Source organism: Hippoglossus stenolepis, chromosome 12, assembly GCF_022539355.2.
Source record: "Hippoglossus stenolepis isolate QCI-W04-F060 chromosome 12, HSTE1.2, whole genome shotgun sequence".
Taxonomy (NCBI): Eukaryota; Metazoa; Chordata; class Actinopteri; order Pleuronectiformes; family Pleuronectidae; genus Hippoglossus; species Hippoglossus stenolepis.
Window position 1 is genome coordinate 20,770,473 of NC_061494.1, and position 21,660 is coordinate 20,792,132.

At 42.1% G+C, this 21,660-nt stretch overlaps 1 protein-coding gene across 2 annotated transcripts in view; it reads right to left on the reverse strand.

Moving 5' to 3' along the window:
- Window positions 1–4,020: 4,020 nt before the first annotated feature.
- Window positions 4,021–21,660, reverse strand: part of epas1b (endothelial PAS domain protein 1b) — a 42,214-nt gene continuing 24,574 nt past the window's right edge. The window contains exons 5-16 of one of the 2 annotated variants that reach the window (XM_035171709.2): window positions 20,215–20,333; window positions 19,456–19,658; window positions 16,052–16,158; window positions 13,917–14,064; window positions 13,480–13,688; window positions 13,183–13,391; window positions 12,853–12,966; window positions 11,513–12,033; window positions 11,012–11,108; window positions 10,711–10,804; window positions 10,331–10,498; window positions 4,021–9,782 (exon numbers count right to left, since the gene is read on the reverse strand). In XM_035171709.2, coding sequence (XP_035027600.2) covers window positions 9,631–9,782; window positions 10,331–10,498; window positions 10,711–10,804; window positions 11,012–11,108; window positions 11,513–12,033; window positions 12,853–12,966; window positions 13,183–13,391; window positions 13,480–13,688; window positions 13,917–14,064; window positions 16,052–16,158; window positions 19,456–19,658; window positions 20,215–20,333 — 2,141 coding nt within the window. In that variant the 3' untranslated portion in view covers window positions 4,021–9,630. The remainder of the gene's footprint in view (window positions 9,783–10,330; window positions 10,499–10,710; window positions 10,805–11,011; window positions 11,109–11,512; window positions 12,034–12,852; window positions 12,967–13,182; window positions 13,392–13,479; window positions 13,689–13,916; window positions 14,065–16,051; window positions 16,159–19,455; window positions 19,659–20,214; window positions 20,334–21,660) is intronic. The other variant, XM_035171711.2, reaches the window with a different exon arrangement.

Below are 21,660 nucleotides of genomic sequence, written 5' to 3' on the forward strand. Positions count from 1 at the left end.
GATATGATTTGGCTTCACTTTTGAGTGTAGGCCATCTTTATTAAGAGCCAAACATTTGCCTTGTTTTGGGTTTGACTCTCTCGTCCTCATCCTCTGGCGCCACCAACTGTTTATCTTCACTCACAAACATCCTCCTCTGGGGACCTTGACTATCTCTGTGTTTAAGGGACGAGTTCATCCACTTTAAGCTTCTTTATAAAACGATGATCACTTCTGACGGCCGCCGTGATTTTCACTTCACTCAAATAAAAACACAGGAAACTGATACAATACAAATCTTTGAGTGTTTCTCTCATGTGCTGAATCCAAACTGAGTCCGACTCTAACATGGGAAACTGGTTGTTTGTTTACAGCTGCGTCGGCGGGTCAGTCCCAGTCGGAGCAGCTCGGTGTCCTGGGATTGGACGAGAAACGATACAAACTGTCCCTGGATGAGTTTATTGGACAGTCGTCTGGAGACACGCTCAGGTCCCAGAGGACGGACGCACACATGAGTGGACAGACGGTTTGTAAGATAACTTGATAACTTCCAGACAGAAGAAGTTTTCACCCCAGTACCTTTGTTTGTTTGGTTGTTTATCAGCAGGATTAAGCAAAAACTACTGAACTTTCTTTAACACTTCCACCAATTTCCCAGAGAATAGTTCATGGATCTTGATTAAGAAAATCAGACACATCAAGGAGACGGATATCTGGAGCCTGTTTTATGAACTCACATGGGAAACGTCCAGAAAATAGTGTCCGGACGTTTCCTATAGTTAGTGTTTCTCATGTGAAGCAGCAGCAGGATATTGTTCCGGGTCCGACTCGTTCACAACAACAGGAACATGTGGGGAACATTCAGGCGAGGGGCGGAGCCTGTAGAGCAGCAGGAAGTCAGGACATGACGTATAAATTGTGCTGTGGAAAGATCAGTGTTGTTGTTTACAGCTCATCCACACCGGCCTCGGCCCTCATCACCAAAAGCTCTGGGACCTCCTCGTCTTTCCAAGTTGACGTCTTCGTCTTCTACGTGTACGGCTCCTCTTCTTCGTCCTGAGACATTTGTGTTCTTCCAGTTTCACGTCCGTCACGTGTTAGAAACCTCATCAACACGTCCACTCGCTCACTGGGAAGTTAAGTAAAATAGAATCAATGATAAATACTGTTCTGTTAAATCAGTTTCTTGTTTTTCATAATTCAAATCAGTTTTAAACTATTTGTGTGTGTGTGTGCACAAGTTTGACATCACGTGCACAATTAGTTTTTTTATTGTCATCACATCACATCATGCATCTAACCCATGCTGACAGAAATGTTTTTGCAAAATACATACATATAATACATATGCATCATTGATTGTAACAATCATATCGACATATTCACACATTTGTAGAAAACAACCAAAAAGAAAATACAATTACATGTAAGTGAGACAGAAAACAGAAAAAGAGAAGACCTCAGTAATGGTTAAGTCCATGTTATAGATTATTATGATGTGTTGGTGTTGTACAGAAACAACTGAGAGGTTCAGATTGAATTAAATCAGTATAATGTTGCTTTATGCACTTTACATGTGTAACAGTCATCAAAATAATAAAATTAGTCATACACAAAAGTTTTTCTACAGCAGTAACTAGGTGGACATTATTCGCAGAGGAAGCAGCTCGCTCCCAGACGCCGGTTCCTGCCATTTACATCTCCCCCGTGTTTTTCCTGACTCCCCACCTGAAGGAAACAAAAGGCTGAAACACAGGGACGTGAGGTGTGTGTGTGTCTGTGTGTGTGAGTATGTGTTGCTGTGTTTACCTGTGTGTGCGTATGCCCAGGTTTGGGTTCCTGTCATCCTGCAGAGGAAGGAAGGTTGATTTCTGGCACCAAACTTCACACCACCCTCTGCCAGCCATTTCCCCAAACCACCATTGTTTTTTTATTCCCACATGTGCGTGGGTATTTCTTAAAATTGAGCTTTTCCTCCTCCATTCTTCAGGGGAAAATAATTATAAATAATCTCCGTCCGCATGAAAATGCAAAAACACCGGTCTGGTCGGAGGTGATATAATCGTGACCATGAAGCTGTAATGATCTGAAAAGAAATTCTGCTTCCGTTAACTGACAACAAAAGAAATATTGTGTTATCTCTGTTTATACGACAAAACCGAAAACAGCTTTTCTGAAAACAACAAAACAGATCTAAAGTTATTCTCGTTTTTATAGGATCCTGTTTCTCGGATATTAAACTTCCGTCAGCCGTCGTCTTTTCGTTGTGCTCTTTTGAGTTTTATCTAATTGTTTCAGGCCCTTATCGAAGGATTCCAGTTACCGTGATTTCTACCTGGACTATGAAATACCTATAAATCCTTGAACGTTTTTAAAACATGGATTTCATTGCATCACAAACTGTTATAGCGTGTGTTTCCTTTGCCTCTGCTACAAACACCAGAATCTACAGAACCTGAGCGAGAGGCCAAAGGTCAGAGAACCTGAGTCTCTTTCTTTTCCAGTTTCCATCTATTTATGACAAAGTCTTTCTCCTCATGAAGACGAGGACGTGCGTCAGCGTCCAAACACAAACATCAAGCACAATAACAAAGGTGGAGATGAGGCTTTGAAATGTGTTTTCTACAGAGCAGACGAATATAAAAAAACATGTCAATGGAAAACATGAGCATGAAGGAAAAGTCACTTATTTAAAATAACTTCCACAGAAGCTTGTAAAGATCCACAACAGATCAATTAGCAGGACAGACACCTGCAGCGTTAAAACCTATATAATGTTAATATATTATATTATAAAATAGATTATACTGAACCATGAGAAAATCACCAGCACCGGAAAAGCTCTCATTCAATCATAGTTGACTTGATTCAGGTTTCAGACTCTTTGGCTTCACTTTTAAGAAGCTGTCATGTCGTCCATCTTTATTTAAAGTGGTTTCTCACTACTGCTCTGTCTGTTTTAAACCTTTTCTGGGAAAGTGGATCAGACAAAATTCTCCTCACAAGTATGAACCTGATTTTGGTCCCAAAGATACAATTATAAATACACACACACACACACACACACACACACACACACACACACACACACACACACACACACACACACAGAGTGAGTTAAGAAAACAAGGGAGGGACAGAAACTACAGAACAGGCCGTTACAGAATGTTCTTCAATTAACGTGTTTGAAACGCCTGAATGATCCTGAACTCAACACTGTTCTGGCTGCAGTACAACTCTCACACACACACACACACACACACACACACACACACACACACACACACACACACACACACACACACACACACACACACACACACACACACACACACACACACACACAGTTGCATCATGTGCAAACATGAATAAACACACTTGCCGGTCTGAGGATTACTTTAAGTTGGTTTAATGAGGTACAGGGTGAAACCTGCACCAGCTCATGAGAATGTACCTCAGGAGCGGAAATTAATTCAGATTCACTGTATATATTAATTTCATGGGACTTTTACTTCACTGAACTTAACATTTAGTTAATAGCCGTTTTTTTCACGTTTTATATAGACAGGTTTTCTAGGTTAACTGAAAGTAATGCTGACACTTGGCAAAGGAGTCCCACAAGGCTCTGTAATCGTACCTGTTATATTACAAATGCTTATTTCATGCTGAAGATTTATTTGATGTATTTTCTGTTTTGGGAGATGTTTTTAGACAGTTTTAAAGAATATAACATTAGTTCACACTGAGTTTCACAATAAAAGCAATATAATCAAAGAGAAATTTATAGAAATCACAACATTAACGTCTGCAAACATAAAAAACCTATCACACATCAATAATCTAAAAAGTAAATTTTCTTGTACTCATTTAATTTGTTAGTAACCATCTTATTTATCTTCTCTAGCTAAAATAGAAAATGTTTATAAAATTATTCATAATTTCCATCATCACGCTCATTTATTAAAAGAAATTAGTTTTATTCAATCTGATCAAACAAACCTAAAGATAAAATAAAATGGAATGAACCACACATGAAGCCGATGAGGGAGGGTAAGATCAGTTATGCTTTAATAATAAGATCAGTGCAGAAACACAAACTTCTTATCAGGTTAAATTCCCCATATAGTAATAACAATGATAACAGTATATGATAATAATAAGATCAATATGAAATTTATGCATATTTAAAAAAAATGTAGAATCAGCTAATAAAACTGTTTCACAACAGATGTAGCAGAACATGGATCCCATCAGGAAAAACTAAACAAGACAAGACGCTGATATTTGTGTTTAAAGAAGACGAGCAATGAACAACTGAAGTAAATCCTGGAACCTTTTATCGTCTCTCTTGTTTTCGGAGGAACACCCTTCAGGCAGCACAGCGTGATGAGCACTAGGACTGGTGACACGCCCTCTAGAGTTTAAGTAGAGAACTGCAGCCCCGCCCACTGCATCGGTTTCACTTGTCGTTTAGTCCTCATAGATTTTTCTCAACTGTCGTTATTTTTACTTTTGTGAACAGCTGAGAACTGCTCTTGTTTTCAATTTTTTTTAAATATTTCCTATAATTCAAAGTAAAATTGTCACATTTCTTAACAAATGTAACAAAACTAACGTTAAAAACTACACTTCCCGTGAAGGTTTAACATAAAAACAGGCGTCTTTATTGGAAACCAACATAACGTTTTGAATTTTCAAGGCAAAGCTAAAGGAGCAGAAACTAACTTTAAAAAGTGGGCGGGGCTTCTCCTCTGCCTACAGTTTTATTTTGAAATTCGACTTCCCTCTCTCCATCTCTTTCCACATACATGAACACAATTAGCTAAAAACATCCGTGTTGAGGTGCTGTTCTTCTTCTACGCACACGTGTGTTTCAAGACTTTTAACGTTTTCCTAAAAACCTCTTTCGTCTCCAGAAACTGCATTTAGCACTTGAACAAAAGATATTTCTATATATCGTGATGTAAAGATACAGTTAAAATAAAAGATGATTTGACCAATTGGGAACAATTTAAAGCTTCATTTACAGGCTTTTTATTATTTAAATATGAACAACTAATATATAAAAAATGGCTACTTGTCTAAAGTAATTGCACATGAGAGAAAACAAATAGATTTAGTTTAGTGAAAGTGAGATGGAGTGAGAGGAGAAACAGAGGAGTGAAGGGATGTGCGTCAGTTTGCAGACTGAGCAGGATTCATCTCTTCAGGTCGTTCGTCTTTTCAGTTTTCCTTCAAAATCAAACTCATCAAACTGTTTCTCTGCTCTCATCCCTCTCACCATAACACGTGTCTCTAATCCTACTGAACATATATTATTTTAATTCTTACAACCTGGATTTAATCTGACTTTTAGTCACTAATTTCATTATAGACACAACAAAACTGCAACATCAGTTTGTTTTTCACTTATTTCTTACACTGAGAATTTAGTTGAAACTAAAACTGGGCAATAAAACATATAACATATAACAAAAGTCCCATGTATATCATGTTAATGTATTGTGCAAACACATCATTATACCTAAAATATATCTTTTAAAATCTCTTCGATATTGATCTGCATCACCTGGAGTTCAAGTCGGTTAAATGAGTGTTGTGCTTGGATCGAACTCTGCAGCCTCCTCTGACAAATAATCTCCCTTTATTCCATTAAACCTAAAAAAAAACCACGAGCAGCTTCATCTACACACAGACTGTTCGGTCGTGCTGAATGAATCCATTTCCTTTAAAACCTTTTAGTAAAATTTGACTCTTCATCACCAGGGGATCTATGATGGGCTCTAATGGGTTCTACTCGAATCTATGAGGGTTCTACTGTCACTGTGAAGAGGCTACGGAGGATGTTCACTACAAAGCCTGAGGGTTTATTATGAAGATTAACCAACTGCACCCCAGAATCTCTAATTGTGGTTTATAATTGGACGATTATCATGACAATTGGGTTAAAAAACAGTCAAACAAACTTCAGGAGATTCAGTTAAAGTGTAGACTGGAGTTTAATGAGCTAATTAAATTTAAAACTTGGGGAAACAAAGGGAAATTTAATCCAATTTATCCATAAAATGACACTTTAACATGTTATTTTCGGATAAGATGCAATATTAGGTTTGGATAATCTTCAATAATACTCCCCTCATATATGAAGGATGTCGTCTAAAGGTTGCAGGAAACAAGCTGTGCTGCCGAAGGGTGAACTCCTCATTTTAAGGCACATTATAAAGATTAAAATCAACCGTATAGAACATTTCAGCGACATAAAGCAGAGAACAGCGTTAGTGGATCCACCGGATGGAAGAAAAGTTCAACACATGACACATACGTGGTCTAAGAAGCAACTGGAAAACTATGTGATTAATCATGTGGCAACTTTATCCTCTTAACAATATTCAAAAATGCTACATATCTGGATAGTGAAACTTAAAAAAACCCCCCCAGATATTTATCTTTTAATCTGAGCATTTCAAAGCAAGAACAAAAAAACGTTACTGGCCAGCAAAACAGATCGGATACAAATTTAGGGATAAAACTCTGAAGGGAAGAATAAAAAATAAAACACAACACGGAGACGGCACGAGAGGAAAGAGCACGTCGAGGGATCAGCTCCGGGACAAAGTACCAGGACACAAAAACACTCTTCAACATTAGCTTCAAATACGTAACATATATGTGCACAAAGCTCTATGGTTCATAGAAGTGGTCACCACACGACGACAGATACCTCAAAGGAAGAGCGAGAAACACAGAGAGAGAGAGAGAGAGAGAGAGAGAGAGAGAGAGAGAGAGAACAGCTGCCGACGTTACTCATCGACATGTGAAAAACATTGCGTGGTAAATATCATGTGTCATGATTCTTGTCATCGTCTAAGAAAAATACAAACGTTCCACTTCACAGGCTGCTGATTCTGACATGTTCACACCCAATGAACGGTCTAATAGGTGCGTGATTCTACATGACACGGTTAGTGCAGCGGTGAACTCAGCGGTGACCTCTCCTGTGCTTTTTCATCTAAAAACCGAAGAGGCGTTAACGGTAAACCATCGTTTTAGCCTCTGATTGGTCCAGTCGTCCTCCTGACTCCTCTAATTCTCTTCTGATTGGCTCGAGTGGCTTGAACGCCCCCAATAAATATCCTGCAGCTGGATTTAAGGTGCACATTTTAGATTATTAACTACAAATCAACTATTCAAACGCACTAGGTAAACACGTGTTTCTGCTCATTTCTGTGAAAATGAAGGACAACGCTCTGAGTTATATTCTCAGAAAAGAGACATGAGCAAAGGAAATTAAGGAAAATATCATTTTTCAGTGTAAAATGTAAGTGAAGCTGCTTCACTAATATATAACTTTCATGTTTTTGTTTTTAGGACAATTTGAAATCTTTCATTTATGTTGTTCCATCCTAATTTTTTCTGACTCAGAACATCTCCACTGTCGCTGCCTGAATCTGCAGAATATGAAGATAAATAACAACATGTAAATCTATAGAATAGGTAAAGAGCCCAACACATTTAAACAGGAGAGGTTCCACTTCCTGTGCACACACCTGCTGTTTCTTATTGTTTCCTGTTTAGCGTGACACATGTGGGTGTGTGTGTGTGTGTGTGTGTGTGTGTGTGTGTGTGTGTGTGTGTGTGTGTGTGTGTGTGTGTGTGTGTGTGTGTGTGTGTGTGTAATCCTGCAACATATATAATCCTGTGCGTGTCGACCAGGCTGCTTTTGTACATGCTATGAGTTTAATGAATAAGGCGATAGCTTTGCTGCTGACTATATCAACTTTATCACATTTTGAAATAATAATAATTGCACGATAAGAAAAAAACCCTGTAGTCACACGAGCTACTTACCCGACTGAGAGGTAAGAAGAAAAAACAACAATTTATCAATATTCCACTTACAGTAGAGTACTTGTATTGCAATATATGTTTATTAGTGTGTCTTCGAGATAGACACAAAAAATAAAATAATCTGGTAGGTAAATAAAAAAAGCAGTATTGATATGGTAAAGTGTCGATTTGGATGAAATAACGTGGGCAGATTCGATAAAAGTTCAATAATAGACGAACTGTAATAACTAAAAAAACACTAAGTCATGCATGTGTGTTTAACAGATGAATTACGTCGTGTGCACCAGTTTCTGTCGTGAATCAACAAACTCGACGTCACGGTGACGAGAGGCGGACGATCCCGTTTGTGAATGTTTGTCTGTAATGGTGAGAAAGACCTGAGCAGAGAGAGGTGTCATCTTGGATTCTGCTTATTGATTCCAGATTCTTTTCAAGAGAGAAATTAAATCCAACTATTTAAAAAACTTTAAAACACATTTTATTCTGGAAAACGTTCGTTACTTGCGTATTGTCCCGAGATGATAAAAGTTTCATGTCATTTAAAGGTTTTATCTCTTCTGACGTCTAATTACCATTAAAAATGAAGCTAAAGCCTCTTTCACACGACTTTCAACTGGATTTTCAACTTATTTTGGAACTTTCTGACAATTAATTCAATCTTGTGTGTAAATCACCAAATCATAACGCACATAAGGCACTTTGAGGAGACCTTCGAAAAATATAGAGAAACCCAACAAGTTCCCACGACGACAAACGTCCCAGATCGGAGACAAATCGGCTTTCAGCTACGTGTCCACTCTTTAAAGTTGGATTCGATATATATGTCGCCTCCTCTGAGTAGATTTTTCTATCAGGCTGAATATCAAGATAAATCTGTGACAACTGCAACAACTTTTACACAATTTTAAGTAATTGTGAGTCAAGAATTTAATGAATAAAATCCACTACTATCACAACAGATTAAATTCTGGCGATCGCTGCACTGCTGTGATTAAGACGTCGTCTTTTGGAATCAACGAGCAGAATCAATATTTAGTAAAAGAATCCTCAGTTCTTATTGATTTTAAAATGGCTACAATTCCACTTGTTCCAGTCGGAGCCTCGAGTCCGAGCCGAACAAGTGGTCTGGGTCTAATCGCTGGTCCGATAAACTCAGAGTGTCGGTAGTTTGATAACAATAATCCTCTCAGAGCTAAATGATAAAGAGACGTAAGGCTGAGCTGCATAGAGTTCATGTCAGGGTGTCGCTCTGCGGACGAGACGGATAAGACACAGGTCGTAGGTTTGAATCCCGTGCCTACATGGCTGGTCGTGGCATGTGTGCATGTGTGCATGTGTGTGTTGTGTGTGTGTGGCTGCAGACGTTCGGCCTTTAAGGCAGATTGTGTGTGTGTGTGTGTGTGTGAATCTCACACCTCTAATACCCTGTTTACACCAAAAGACCCGAGTTTATCCTGCGCGTGTGACCAGAGTCGACCTGTGACCTCTGAGGAATCACAGCGTCGAGACGTTTGAACACACGACGCAGGTCAGGCATCGTTTTAGAAAATTTACCCACATTGACCTTTTTTCACCCACATCGTCTGACACGTGTGGATTCTGTTTACAGATCTACAGAGTGGACAGAGAGTCGGTGAAAGGAGCTAAATAAGGCAGGACGTGGTTATGAGCACATTCCCTATAGGTAGCTTAGCCTCGGGGCTCTCAGGGGCCCGGAGGTGTAAAATGTAAGTCTCAGGCTGCAGGCTGAGGTTCAGGGCTGGGATTAAGTCCGGGTCTACGGTGGGGTTTGGATCTGGGGCTCTAGGTGGCCTGGTCCAGGGCTCTCAGCAGGTCACAGCCCTGGAGGAGGTGCAGGTTCCCCTGCAGCGGCACGTTGACCTCGCAGTCGTAACGGGTCAACTCGGGCAGACAGCAGGGCTCGAACGAGGGGCCCAGCAGACGACTAGCTATACCTGGAGAGCCACAGAGAATTAGTGTCAGGGATTCAATACAAAAAGACAAAAGACAGTCGCCAAGGTAATTTTATGAAGTTATTTTGATCTGTAACATGAACCTCAAACACGTATTTTCTCAACAAATTCAGCCAGATTTGGGCCTTTTCCCCTTAAAAATCTATTTGTTTCAAGACATTCTCACAAATGAGTGTTTAAATCATAATAAAATAAAACTACACTTGATTTTACGACAGAACTTTTTGTGTGGGGGTTGTGCACCTTGTTTCCATCCATGCTCGTCCAGACTAATAAAATATATGTAGTGACGTCTAATTTAACTAGAAACCTCCACCGAGGTTAATGCCCGATCTCGCCACATCTAACCAGCGTTAATTATCTGAACCTTCTTTTGACTTTGACTGAATTCCAGATGAAATGACTTGATACAGAGTTTTATTGCATGTTTGTGTCAGCAAAAGAGTCAGAAAACAATCTGCTTCACGTTTTTCAGGAGGCACAAACACTAAATCAGGGGCTTTATGGTGGATTGGATTGGCTCAGCTCACCCTCGGCCTTGTTTGAAGGCAGCAGGTTATAATCGCTGTAGTTGCAGCTCTTCCGTGTGAAGACTTTCTCGTTTGTGCCTCCCATCCCGTTTCCTGGGTACTGGGACTTTCTGTGCTGCTGCAGGGAGCTGAGACATGACGACATGCTGCCGGGCAACATCCTCGACTCTGAGAGACGAGAGCCAGAGGTTACAGGTACAACTCTCTCTCTCTCTCTCTCTCTCTGTCTCTCTGTGTGTGTGTGTGTGTGTGTGTGTGTGTGTGTGTGTGTGTGTGTGTGTGTGTGTGTGTGTGTGTGTGTGTGTGTGTGTGTGTGTGTGTGTGTGTGTGTGTGTGTGTGTGTGTGTGTGTGTGTGTGTGTGTGTGATGGATGCCTGTACCTGCCAGTGATCCTGTGCTGAGGGAGCGATCCATGGTGACACAGTTCTCACTCCTCATCTTCTTCCACATGAGTTCTGACGCCTTATGGTCGCCCTGCAGCACACGGACAGATAATTAGAACAATCCATTCAAAGGAAACAGTTTTATTAAAGTACAGACTATTAAAAAGAACCTGTATTATCAAGGCAACAGGATCGATCAGTCACTTCCTCTGGGTTTAAGGAGTCTTGGTTTTATTTATCTCAAGTAAGTGAATTTTTATCCTTATGTGGAAATGTTGTCATTATGATGGAAACTCACCACGTTCATCTGGGTGAAGGAGCGCTTGATGCTGTTGTTCATGGCCACTCTGGCTGGACTCATGTCTCTGTAGGCTTGTACAAAATTGTCAATGGACCTGCACAGGGAACACAATGAACATTTATATGACATAAACATGTTACCTCTGTCAGAAGAAAGAACCAGGATCAGGATTCTTCAGAGAATAATTAATCAGACGTATTTAGGGGACTGATATTTATGAGTGTAGTTTTAATGCAGATCCCAAAATCTGGATCTAGTGAATTTAAACGTGGTTTCATTAGAGGACTGTTGGGCCTCGGTGGAGGTTTAATATTACTGGTATAACTTTTTTAGATCTAGATCGATTACATATCCTCTGCGAGGTTCATAGGGTTCTTTCTTGGCCCATGTCTCATCAAGTTTAGTAGTTTTTTAATCCTGCACACAAACAGACGTAATTAAGAATTCACCACTTTACTTGTTTTTACTCTCTTGTTTAAAACGTAAATGTTACATCACCTCTGCTTCTGCATGTGATGGGGCATGTTCTGTTGGCAGGACGGGAGCGTCTCTCCTGACACACTGTCCAGCAGGTAGGCCTTGGCGGCTTGTGGCTGTTGTTGGTAGGTTAACAGAGGGTCCGGTGGCCACTGCAGGTTCTGCCTGCCACCTATGGAGGACAGAGGGGTGCTTGCAGGGGCCTGGTACGGGGGATTCTGCATGTGGCCCATCATGTATGGCACCGCGTGGGGGTTCATCGTCCCCTGGCCGGAGACCCTCTTCTCCCCCGTAGCCCAGGATGCAGCCTGATAGTGGCCCTGGGTGTGCGGGGGCGAGGACAGGGGCTGGAAGAGACTGGTGATGTTGCTGAAGCTCTGGTGGGGCGACTTCCGTGTTTGTGGATTGCTGCTGCCCATGCACCTGGCTGGACTCCCCTCCCGGGACTCGGACTCTGGGACGATGGGGTGCAGCTGGAAGTCCTCTCCGTCCATCGGGATGTAAGGAGCCAGAGTCTCCAGGTCCAAGTCAGTCAAGTCCCTCTGGGAAACCGAAAGACGACATAGATTGAGCATATTGAAATCGATTGTAAATTGTTCTTCTGTTACTGCACAATTATAGTGGTTGTATTTCAGAAATTTGGATTGTTTGAATCATTAATTAATACTTTTGGTTGTTTACTAAAACATTGTGTTTAGTTGCGGTACGAGCAAGAATCGCATGTAAACACAACCTGCAAGTTTGTGCCCAGAGAGGAGATAATAGTGGCTCAAGTGCCAACAACTGCTGCATTGTACCTGCTGTGGAAACGCCCGAGAAGCCAAAACCATGACCACCAGGGGGCGCTCACAGCTCAGGGAATTTCCCCGTCTCCCCCAGGAGCTGCGTCTGGATGTCATTTCCAGTGCTACCTGAGGCTGACCTGCTCGCTCGGGTCGGTGACAGGATCTGTCTCTGGTTGGTTTCATTCTCAACGCCGATTGACTTTCACGCTTTGCATCGTGCAAATGTTTCGTTCAAATTCAAATACTTCAACAAATAAAAGCCCGGTCACACGTGTGCGAAGACAAAAGAAATATTGTTGGTTCCAGTCAACCAAAGTTGAACTCTGTGATTTACTCCATTGCATCCATCTCGTCTAAATCAGCTTTGCATTTGGTGTGAATGCACCTTTAAACGGCTTAGAGAGAAAAAAGTTGCACTTCAAGCTTCTAAATGTTTAAATAACGTTGTATTCCGTGTAACCTACTGCTCTGTAAAAAATATGAACACAATGTCCTGGACCGAGTTGATCCAAAAAGACCAGGCCTCATCATTACTGCTGAGACCAAAGCATTAGAACAGGATGAAGAACAGGTCACCTCTGTGTTTGCAGGCTTGTTGCTGCTCTCTGTGTCCAGAGCGAGCAGCTTCTCCGTCAGCTCCACCTTCAGGTCGCTCTCCACCGAGCTGTAGTAATCACCTGGGCTGCTCGGCTGAACGAGGAGAGAACAGAGGAGAAATTAGTTTTAACAAAGCTGCCATTCACTGCTAAAAGCCTGTTCTGTCCAAATCTCCACCCCCGTTATTCTCACACACACTGCCCAGTGTAAGTGACCTTTAACCCCCCCCCCGGCCTCACTGAACACAGAGAGAACGGACCACGAAACAAACGCCACCAGTCCCGCGCTCGCTAACTCATTACTCCTCACCGTGGAGCAGCTGCTGAGGCTCGGGGTGGCGCTGCCCGGTGGCGGGTTTTGCTGCACGGTGAATGTTGCAGCCATGTTCGCCAGGTCTCCTGGAGCCGGAGCCAGGGTCTGGCCTGATGCCGGAGCGGCGGGCTTGTGGCTCTCGCTGCCCCAGGATGGAGGTCCTGGAGGGAGCATGGCTGCAGTGGACACCTCGAACTGAGGACGACCTGCGGACGAGAAACAGAGATTGGACAAGAACATGAATTAAAATGATGTGACAAACATGTTTAGCTAACGACAGAAGTCAGTACAGACCGAAGTCCAGGGAAACGATGGTGTCCCCGGGTGTCGGAGCCAGCTGAGCCAGGTCCTCCGGCTCCTCTTTGAGTTTGGAGAAGAGGTTGTCTCCAGGCTCTCCGGTCACACCTGCGCCTCCTGCAGTGAAGAAGCTGCTCATGTGATGCGGCTTGAACAGCGACTCCGTCTGCTCCAGGGAGAAAACCATGGACTTCTCCTCGATGTCACTGCAGGTGGAAGAACATAAAAACATCATGGAATGTGAGGCGTCAAAAATGTCATTAAAACGTCCTAGAAAAACTTAAAAGAATTACAAATACTTTAAGTCATCACGTCAGTTTTTGAGTCTCACTGCATAAAGAAACTTTTACAGACCAGTGGACAGACGCATCACTACATCACTAAGATTCATTCTACCTTCAATCCTCTGTGACGTGTCAGGATGAGTCACTGACCTGAGGACGTAGTTGATGCAGACGATGCACTGAGGCTGCGAGTTACGACTGTTGTAGATGACAGTTCCCTGAGTTTCTACCCAGATGTAGCCTCCGTTCTTAGCCAGCATTCGGTACTGGCTGCTCACCGCCTGCCCCTTGGTGCACACTGCAGAGAGAGAGAGATGTGAGTGACACATCGCGGTGGAACTGAGTCGATGTTTTATGGTTTTACAGTATGTCACAGAAACAACCGTCCTCTCGCTGCTTGTACGACCAAACGTCATTTTTTATGGTCGTACTGAGCAGTGCACCCCTCACATGTACGATCAGAGACTGAGCACCAAACCTGAAAATGTGACGCAATAAAAGTTATAATCGAGATTCTATTTTACAGAATTTATAGCTTGGGGCTTTTAGTCTCATGAGACCTATTTAAAGACGTATTCAAGCTCCTTATATGTTTGGAACAATAAACTTCTAACTATCGAGTGACTCACAGGAGCAGCTTTGATTCAACACTTACATAACTAACCTGGTTTGATGCAACATGTTATTATCCAGACACACACTGAAAACTGGCTCGATGACAGAGACGCTGTTAAACTTCACAGAACCGCTGGGGGTGTTTTTCTTATTTAAATGTCTTATGATGGAATTATTGATTAAATATCCGTACGTTTATTTTGGCTGCGAAATCAAGTGAGCGTCGGTTTAGAGTAAAAAAGAAAGTGGAAGTTTGACTTTGAGCCGAGAAGATGTTCTGGCTGGAGTCCAAAGTTCAGAGCTGGCGTGGGAACGGACCAAGGACCGAGGTCAGAGAGTGAACATAAGGCCAGTGACTGTGTGTGTGTGTGTGTGTGTGTGTGTGTGTGTGTGTGTGTGTGTGTGTGTGTGTGTGTGTGTGTGTACGGAGGAAGTTTATGGCAGCGTTACATGTAGCAGAGAACGCTGTTAGGATGTGCTGACCGACAGGCTTGTCACGTTGGCCGTGAGAACGGGTCGCATGTGTCGCCTGTGTAGTGTATGTGTGTGTGTGTGTGTGTGTGTGTGTGTGTGTGTGTGTGTGTGTGTGTGTGTGTGTGTGTGTGTGTGTGTGTGTGTGTGTGTGTGTGTGTGTGTGTGTTACATAGAGAGAGATAGAGCCCTTTATCAGCAGGTTCAAGCCAACACACACATGATCTAAGACTGAAGGAAAGAATTACGTAAAATGCACATGAGGCACAAAAATAAAAACCAGACGCACTCACGTTTCCTAAAAATATTGTTTTTAAGTCAAATTCTTGATTTCAAGTTTAGTTTCACTGAAAATAAAATAAAATTAATTAAACTGTTTTGAAGGTCTTTTTTTAAATCACATTTAATAACATTTTGTTATTGTATTTTATTTGTTCTTAAGTTCCCTGTTTTAAGTTGTAGTAAAACAGTGTTTTATTATTTACACAGTGAAAGTTGAAATAAAGTTTTGGTTGTAAAAGTCAGGAATCGTATTGGCACCTATGTTCTTTATAGAAAACACACAGACACACATGATGTCATTGTGTTGCTAGCATGTTTTATCTTTTAATCACCAGGTTTCTTCTTGTTGCAGTTGTTCAAAGCTGCTGATGAAACAGCGTCAATGGAGAGAAAAGCCATGACACTTCAGAGCCTCGTACACACACACACACACACACACACATGCACGCACACACGCACACACACACACACACTCAGTGTCATTAGACTGTAATAGTGACCACCTGGTTCCCTGTCCTCTGTGTCTGTTGCAGCAGATGTGACCATCAGAGACTAAACTTAATTTAATAAAAGTCATTTTTAACACCGAGCCCCCTGCTCTGCACAAACACACACACACACACACACACACACACACACACACACACACACACACACACACACACACACACACACACACACACACACACACACACACACACACACACACACACACACACACACACAAATGTATATATGTTTAATATACATTTATAAAACTATATATACTCACATACAGATGTGACATTCTCTTTCACCAGCCTGTTAGTGACAGTGCAGCATTCCTCTTCATGATTATGTAAGTGGATATCTGTGTGTGTGTGTGTGTGCGCGTGTGTGTGTGCGTGTGTGTGTGTGTGTGTGTTGCATGCACTCACGGTTGTGGTGGCTCTTGGTGACGCTATCTGAGTCCAGGGCGTGGTAAAAGTCGTAGACCGAGCGACCCATCAGATCCTCAGGTGTGTAACCCATCAGTTGTGTTACCCTGCAACACACACACACACACAAATAAAACACACACTTTTAACAACACACAGATTTTGATGTCACTTGTGGTTGACAGATCCTGAACTTGTGCACGTCTGAGAAGCTTCGCACATGAGCTGGAAATCAAGCAGAGGAGGAAGAGTAAGACCGGATCACATTCTGCGCTGACTCGCTGTGTTTTCTGGAACAGTTAATCTTTATGTCACTCTCATCACCAGCTCACTTTGTTGATAAGGATTATGTTACTGGCTCCAGTTTCCTCGTTTGAGCCTCTGCTCTTTTATTTTGCTCCAGCTGTGAGTTACAGGATCTCAGTAATCTGACAAACAAATACGAGGAAACTCAGGTGCAGTTTTTATTAGGTTACAGGAACATAAACACCGACTGAGAAGTTCCTTGTTTGGGTTTAATTATAACTGTGTAAATGTCGTAAATTAAACAACCAGAACAAGGATTTATGGGTAAAAGAGTCTCAACTTCTCACAACTTCTTCTCACAAACTTTGTTGTGAGAACGAGCAACAAAAACTCACAACAGGAAATGACCCCTGGACACAAGGTTTTATGTCTGTGAGGAGAACAGACATGTTTAAATAAAAGTCTGGAACGTGACTGTGTCTGACACAGTGTGGCAGGAAGACACTTTAACGAGTCTCGATTCATTTGATTCATAAATTGATTGATTGATTGAAATAGTATTATCTCATCCTGGGTAGATGACAAGCTGTTGATGAAACGACTGAAATCTTTAAAAGGTAAAGTGTCATTATTTATAGAAATGTATCACTTTATAAAAATACTACATAGGTGAGTTTTTAAACACCTTTTAAACTAATACATACTAATATATAACGCTTATTTTTTAAATGTATTTAAGGATCTGTGGCACTTTCTCATTTACCACACTATTCCCCCCCCCTCAACATGGTGATGGTGATATAAAATATATTTTCTTGTTTTAAATGTTAGTGTAATATAAAATAAAATAAATATAATAAATCATTATTAGTTTTTTTCTTGATACATATCTGTATAAAATGGCTGCCTGGATTAGAGACTTCTCACTGTGTGTAAATGTTGCTGCTCTGTTGCTCTGATATTAAATCAAATTAGCTAGAACCATTATAATCACAATTTATGATTGATTATCTTATTTCATGTATTTTGGCTCAGATGAAAACGAATGGGAGCCGGTTTCTAATTATTGGACTGCGTCCACATTCCCAGACCAGAATTCACAGAATTCATTATTTCAATAAACACGAGGAGAGCGAAGAAAACTGAGGAATCACGTCACAGTACGATGAAGATTAACAATCTGCGGATGATGAGGGAGGGAGGGGAGAGAGAGAGAGAGAGAGAGAGAGAGAGAGAGAGAGAGAGAGAGAGAGGCTCTTGTCCTCAGATTACATAACACTGACAGCTGCAGGCCTCAGACCGGAGAGAGAGAGAGAGAGAGGGAGAGAGAGGGATGGATGAAAGCGAAACAGAGAGGAGAGGACGAGAGGAGGGAGAAACCTTTTAAAGAAAAGTGAGGAAGAATTATGTGAAACAAAAAGAGGTGAAAAGGAGGAGAAAGTGAATTAAAGACATGAGGAAAGAAAGAGGAGAGAAATAAAAGAAAATCACATACGGAGAAGATCAAAACTGAAATAGCATAACAACTATAATCAGGACGATGATGATGATGATTGATGATGATGATGATCGATGATTGGCGGGTCTCAATAACACGCTTCAACCCACATGTGACCTTTAATCCTTCATCTTCATCATTTATCCTTCATCCTGCACCAAGAAAGTGAAAATCCTGGATCCAACAAACTTGAATTTTCTTTCTTGACTTATTTCTTCCACCAAGTGTCTTGTAAAATCTGTTCAGTGGTTCTTGTGGGATCTTTCTCAATAACAGACACCGAATGGAGTGAAAACCTGCTCGGCAGATGTGATAATAAACTAGAGTCTCAGGAGAAAACTTGGTGGTTGATTGGTCCTCCTTCCTGTTCTCATTCTGTCGTCATCCCTCCTTCCTCCACTCGTCCGCTCACACTGAGGAAACCTTCTGTCCCTAATGAGTGGCCCCGCTGAGCCGGGAGGCCGACCCACCTACAGTAAACTCATTTGGGTAATTGGAGAGAAGTTTTGGGCAGCTTTCGCCAAAAAGGGCGAAATAGAAAATGGGTCCTTGTTTGTCGCGCGGCCACGCAACAAACACACTTTCACTTTCCTCCAAAGGGAACCTTTGTCCTGCATGAGCAGCTTGATAAGATTACAGCTTGATAAGATTATGTCTGTGTGCCTGTGCTTGTGTAACTCAGATCTGTGTGTGTGTGTGTGTGTGTGTGTGTGTGTGTGTGTGTGTGTGTGTGTGTGTGTGTGTGTGTGTGTGTGTGTGTGTGTGTGTGTGTGTGTGTGTGTGTGTGTTCGTCACCACCTCTTCGTGCCGGTGGAGAGAAATATTTGGGTGCAAAGATGGCCGCTGCGCCCGTGATGATTCGGAGACAAATCATTTTACATGTAATGTTCTTCACCATGGTAACACACAAAAGCTCAGACACACACACACACAAACACACACACAATCCAGTGTGTCAGAGTTGTCAATCACATCACATCAACCGTGAAGCTGGGAAAGTGCTGCTGCTGCTGCTGCGTGTGTGTGTGTGTGTGTGTGTGTGTGTGTGTGTGTGTGTGTGTGTGTGTGTGTGTGTGTGTGTGTGTGTGTGTGTGTGTGTGTGTGTGTGTGTGTGTGTGTGTGTGTGTGTGTGTGTGTGTGTGTGTGTGTGTGTGGCCTTGTGTGTATCACTGATCAGAAACACTTGGCTCACTCCGACAGTGTCGTGACAGCATCTTATTAAAGTATTAATGTTTCATCGTCCCTGGTTTAAATTTTCCACTGACATCTCTGCCAAGTCAAACTGAATTCAGTCAGCGCAAGGTAATCAGTGAAGAGCATTCCTCTGTGTGTGTGTGTGTGTGTGTGTGTGTGTGTGCGTGTGTGCGGGTGTAGGTGTGTGTGTTTTAACTGGCAGCACAGTGAAGATGTCCTTTCTCTAATTCTCATCTGTCTCCAACTCAAATCTATTAATTTCTTGGTATTGATGTATAAAAATATTTTCTGATTTCGGGTTTATTTTTATTTCTCATCACGTTAAACTGACCGGTTGTTTTCATAAAAGGAAAAATAATAAATTCCAAGCGAGACAAAGTTTGAGTCTCTCGGCGTGTGTCTGTCTGTGTGTGAGTGTGTGTGTCTGTGTGTGTGTGTGTGTGTGTGTGTGTGTGTCTCTGCCCACCTCTCGTCACAGTAGGTGAACTTCATGTCCATGCTGTGTCGGCTCAGGAAGGTCCTGCTGTCCAGCGGCGTGTCGATGTTGGACGGGTGCGGGATGGGTTCGCACATCAGGACGGCGCAGGTGAGCGGAGGCTCCTTGAAGCCGCACAGCACCCGGGGGGGGCAGCTGCTGTACATCCTCAGGTGTCCGGTGCAGTGCAGCACCTGGAGAGGAAAGATAACAGAGAAACTCAGAGACACCAGGTTTGGTCATTTTTGTGCCTTTGCAGCCAAACACGGGGGAAATGATTTGTTCTTTTCCACAACTTGCACAAACATATCCATATTTCTTTTGATCTGGATGCAAACATCCTCTGGTTCGTCCTCTGTTTTTCAGACTTTTATCTAATCTTTGCCTTTTTGTTGTAAAATTCCAACCAGGAGTCTGCACAGTAGCGATTGAGGGATGGTATCGACACGGTATCGAGGTCCCATCGACAGTCATGATGTCGCAGCGCTTTTTCATATCATCAATTAACTAATTAAAACCAAAGTGATCAGACACATGAACACTTCAACATAAGAATCACCAAAAATGACAGACAACATCTGTGACAAACATTTATTTAACGTCTACTTTGATTTTTTGGGTTCACGTCTCATCTGCTAACATGGAGGAGGTGTGGTTTAAGAGCTATACTGCAGCAACCAGCCACCAGGGGGCGATCAAGATGATTAGGCTTCACCGTCATGTCACTTCACTCTCTAACCACTCCCTCACCTTCCAGCTGGCCGACTTCAGGTTGACAGTGCGCCCCCTGTTGGTCACCGTGCATTTCATCCTCATGAAGAAGTCTCGCTCGGTGCTCAGCTCTCTGACTTTTTTACCGAAGCCACTTCCTGAAAACACAGAGTCACAGAGGGGAAGAGGTTAAACTAATGGAACTGAAGCAGAACAGATCAATCAGCTCATATTCACAAATCACAATTGGCTTTCAAGGGCTTAACAAGATGTTACAACTACCAAAAAACCTTTTAACAAGAAGAATGATGCAAAGAGCAGTTAATACAATTATTATTCAATTTATTTAAGGAATAATTTTGTTTTTTCTTTGGATTTTTCTCCTCTGACATGTTTAACCTTCAGTTTGATGCTTCTGCGTTTTAAAATCATAACATGTGAGATTAATGGACCTTTGATTAACAGCAGATTCCAACCTCAGTGTAACTTTAAATTCATTTTTTCCAGTTTGATCAAATGACTAAACCAAAGACCACTCACATGATTCTCCGCTTCAAACTTCAGATTTTACAGTTTTAATTATTTTAGTTTTCTAAGTGGAAAAATGAACAGAACAAATTAATAAATCAAAGTTTTGCTCTCATCATCCGCCTCCCTCCCCGAGAGACTGGGAGACGGTCAAGGTTTAAACTCGCTGAAGCCACACACACACACACACACACACACACACACACACACACACACACACACACACACACACACACAGAGAGAGAGGACGTGAAATTGGGCCATGCTGTTACATCACGATGTCAGAGATCAGTCCCGGAGCTGCTGCCGCAGAGCGAAGTGCTGAAGTGTCTTTCGTCAAATCTCCAAACTCACAAGTGTCCTAATGTTTGTGTCGTGACACATGCAACACAAAACTTTACTCTTCTAGCCCGTACGCAAGTGTGTGTGTTTGTATCTGTGTGTGTGAGAATGTGTGTTAAAGGGAAACAGACGATAAAACTCTTTACTGTTACATGTGTGTGTTCTGCGGCCACTGCTGATAAGAGCTATAAACCAAAGTTAAGTGCTTGTGTGTGTGTGTGTGTGTGTGTGTGTGTGTGTGTGTGTGTGTGTGTGTGTGTGTGTGTGTGTGTGTGTGTGTGTGTTGTGTTTAGGGCTGCCAGCATTAAACTTTCTGTCTCTGTTACCGTCTCACTCATGCTCAATGGCTTCAGGCTGCAGGACATTAATGTCGAGGTTATGACCCATGCATTGCTGGGATCGTTGACTTTCTGCCACAGTGGCTGTAACACATATCACACCATGTTCACTATCACCACCAGAGAATTCCCTGTTCTCTCCCTCTCTCCCTCTCTCTCCAAACGTCTTTCCCTTGTCTTCTTGTCTTCTTGTCCTCATGCTCTCAGCTCTTAATCGTCTTTCCCTCCGCACACACGCGCACACGCTCACACGCACACAGCAGTATCTCTCTTTAGG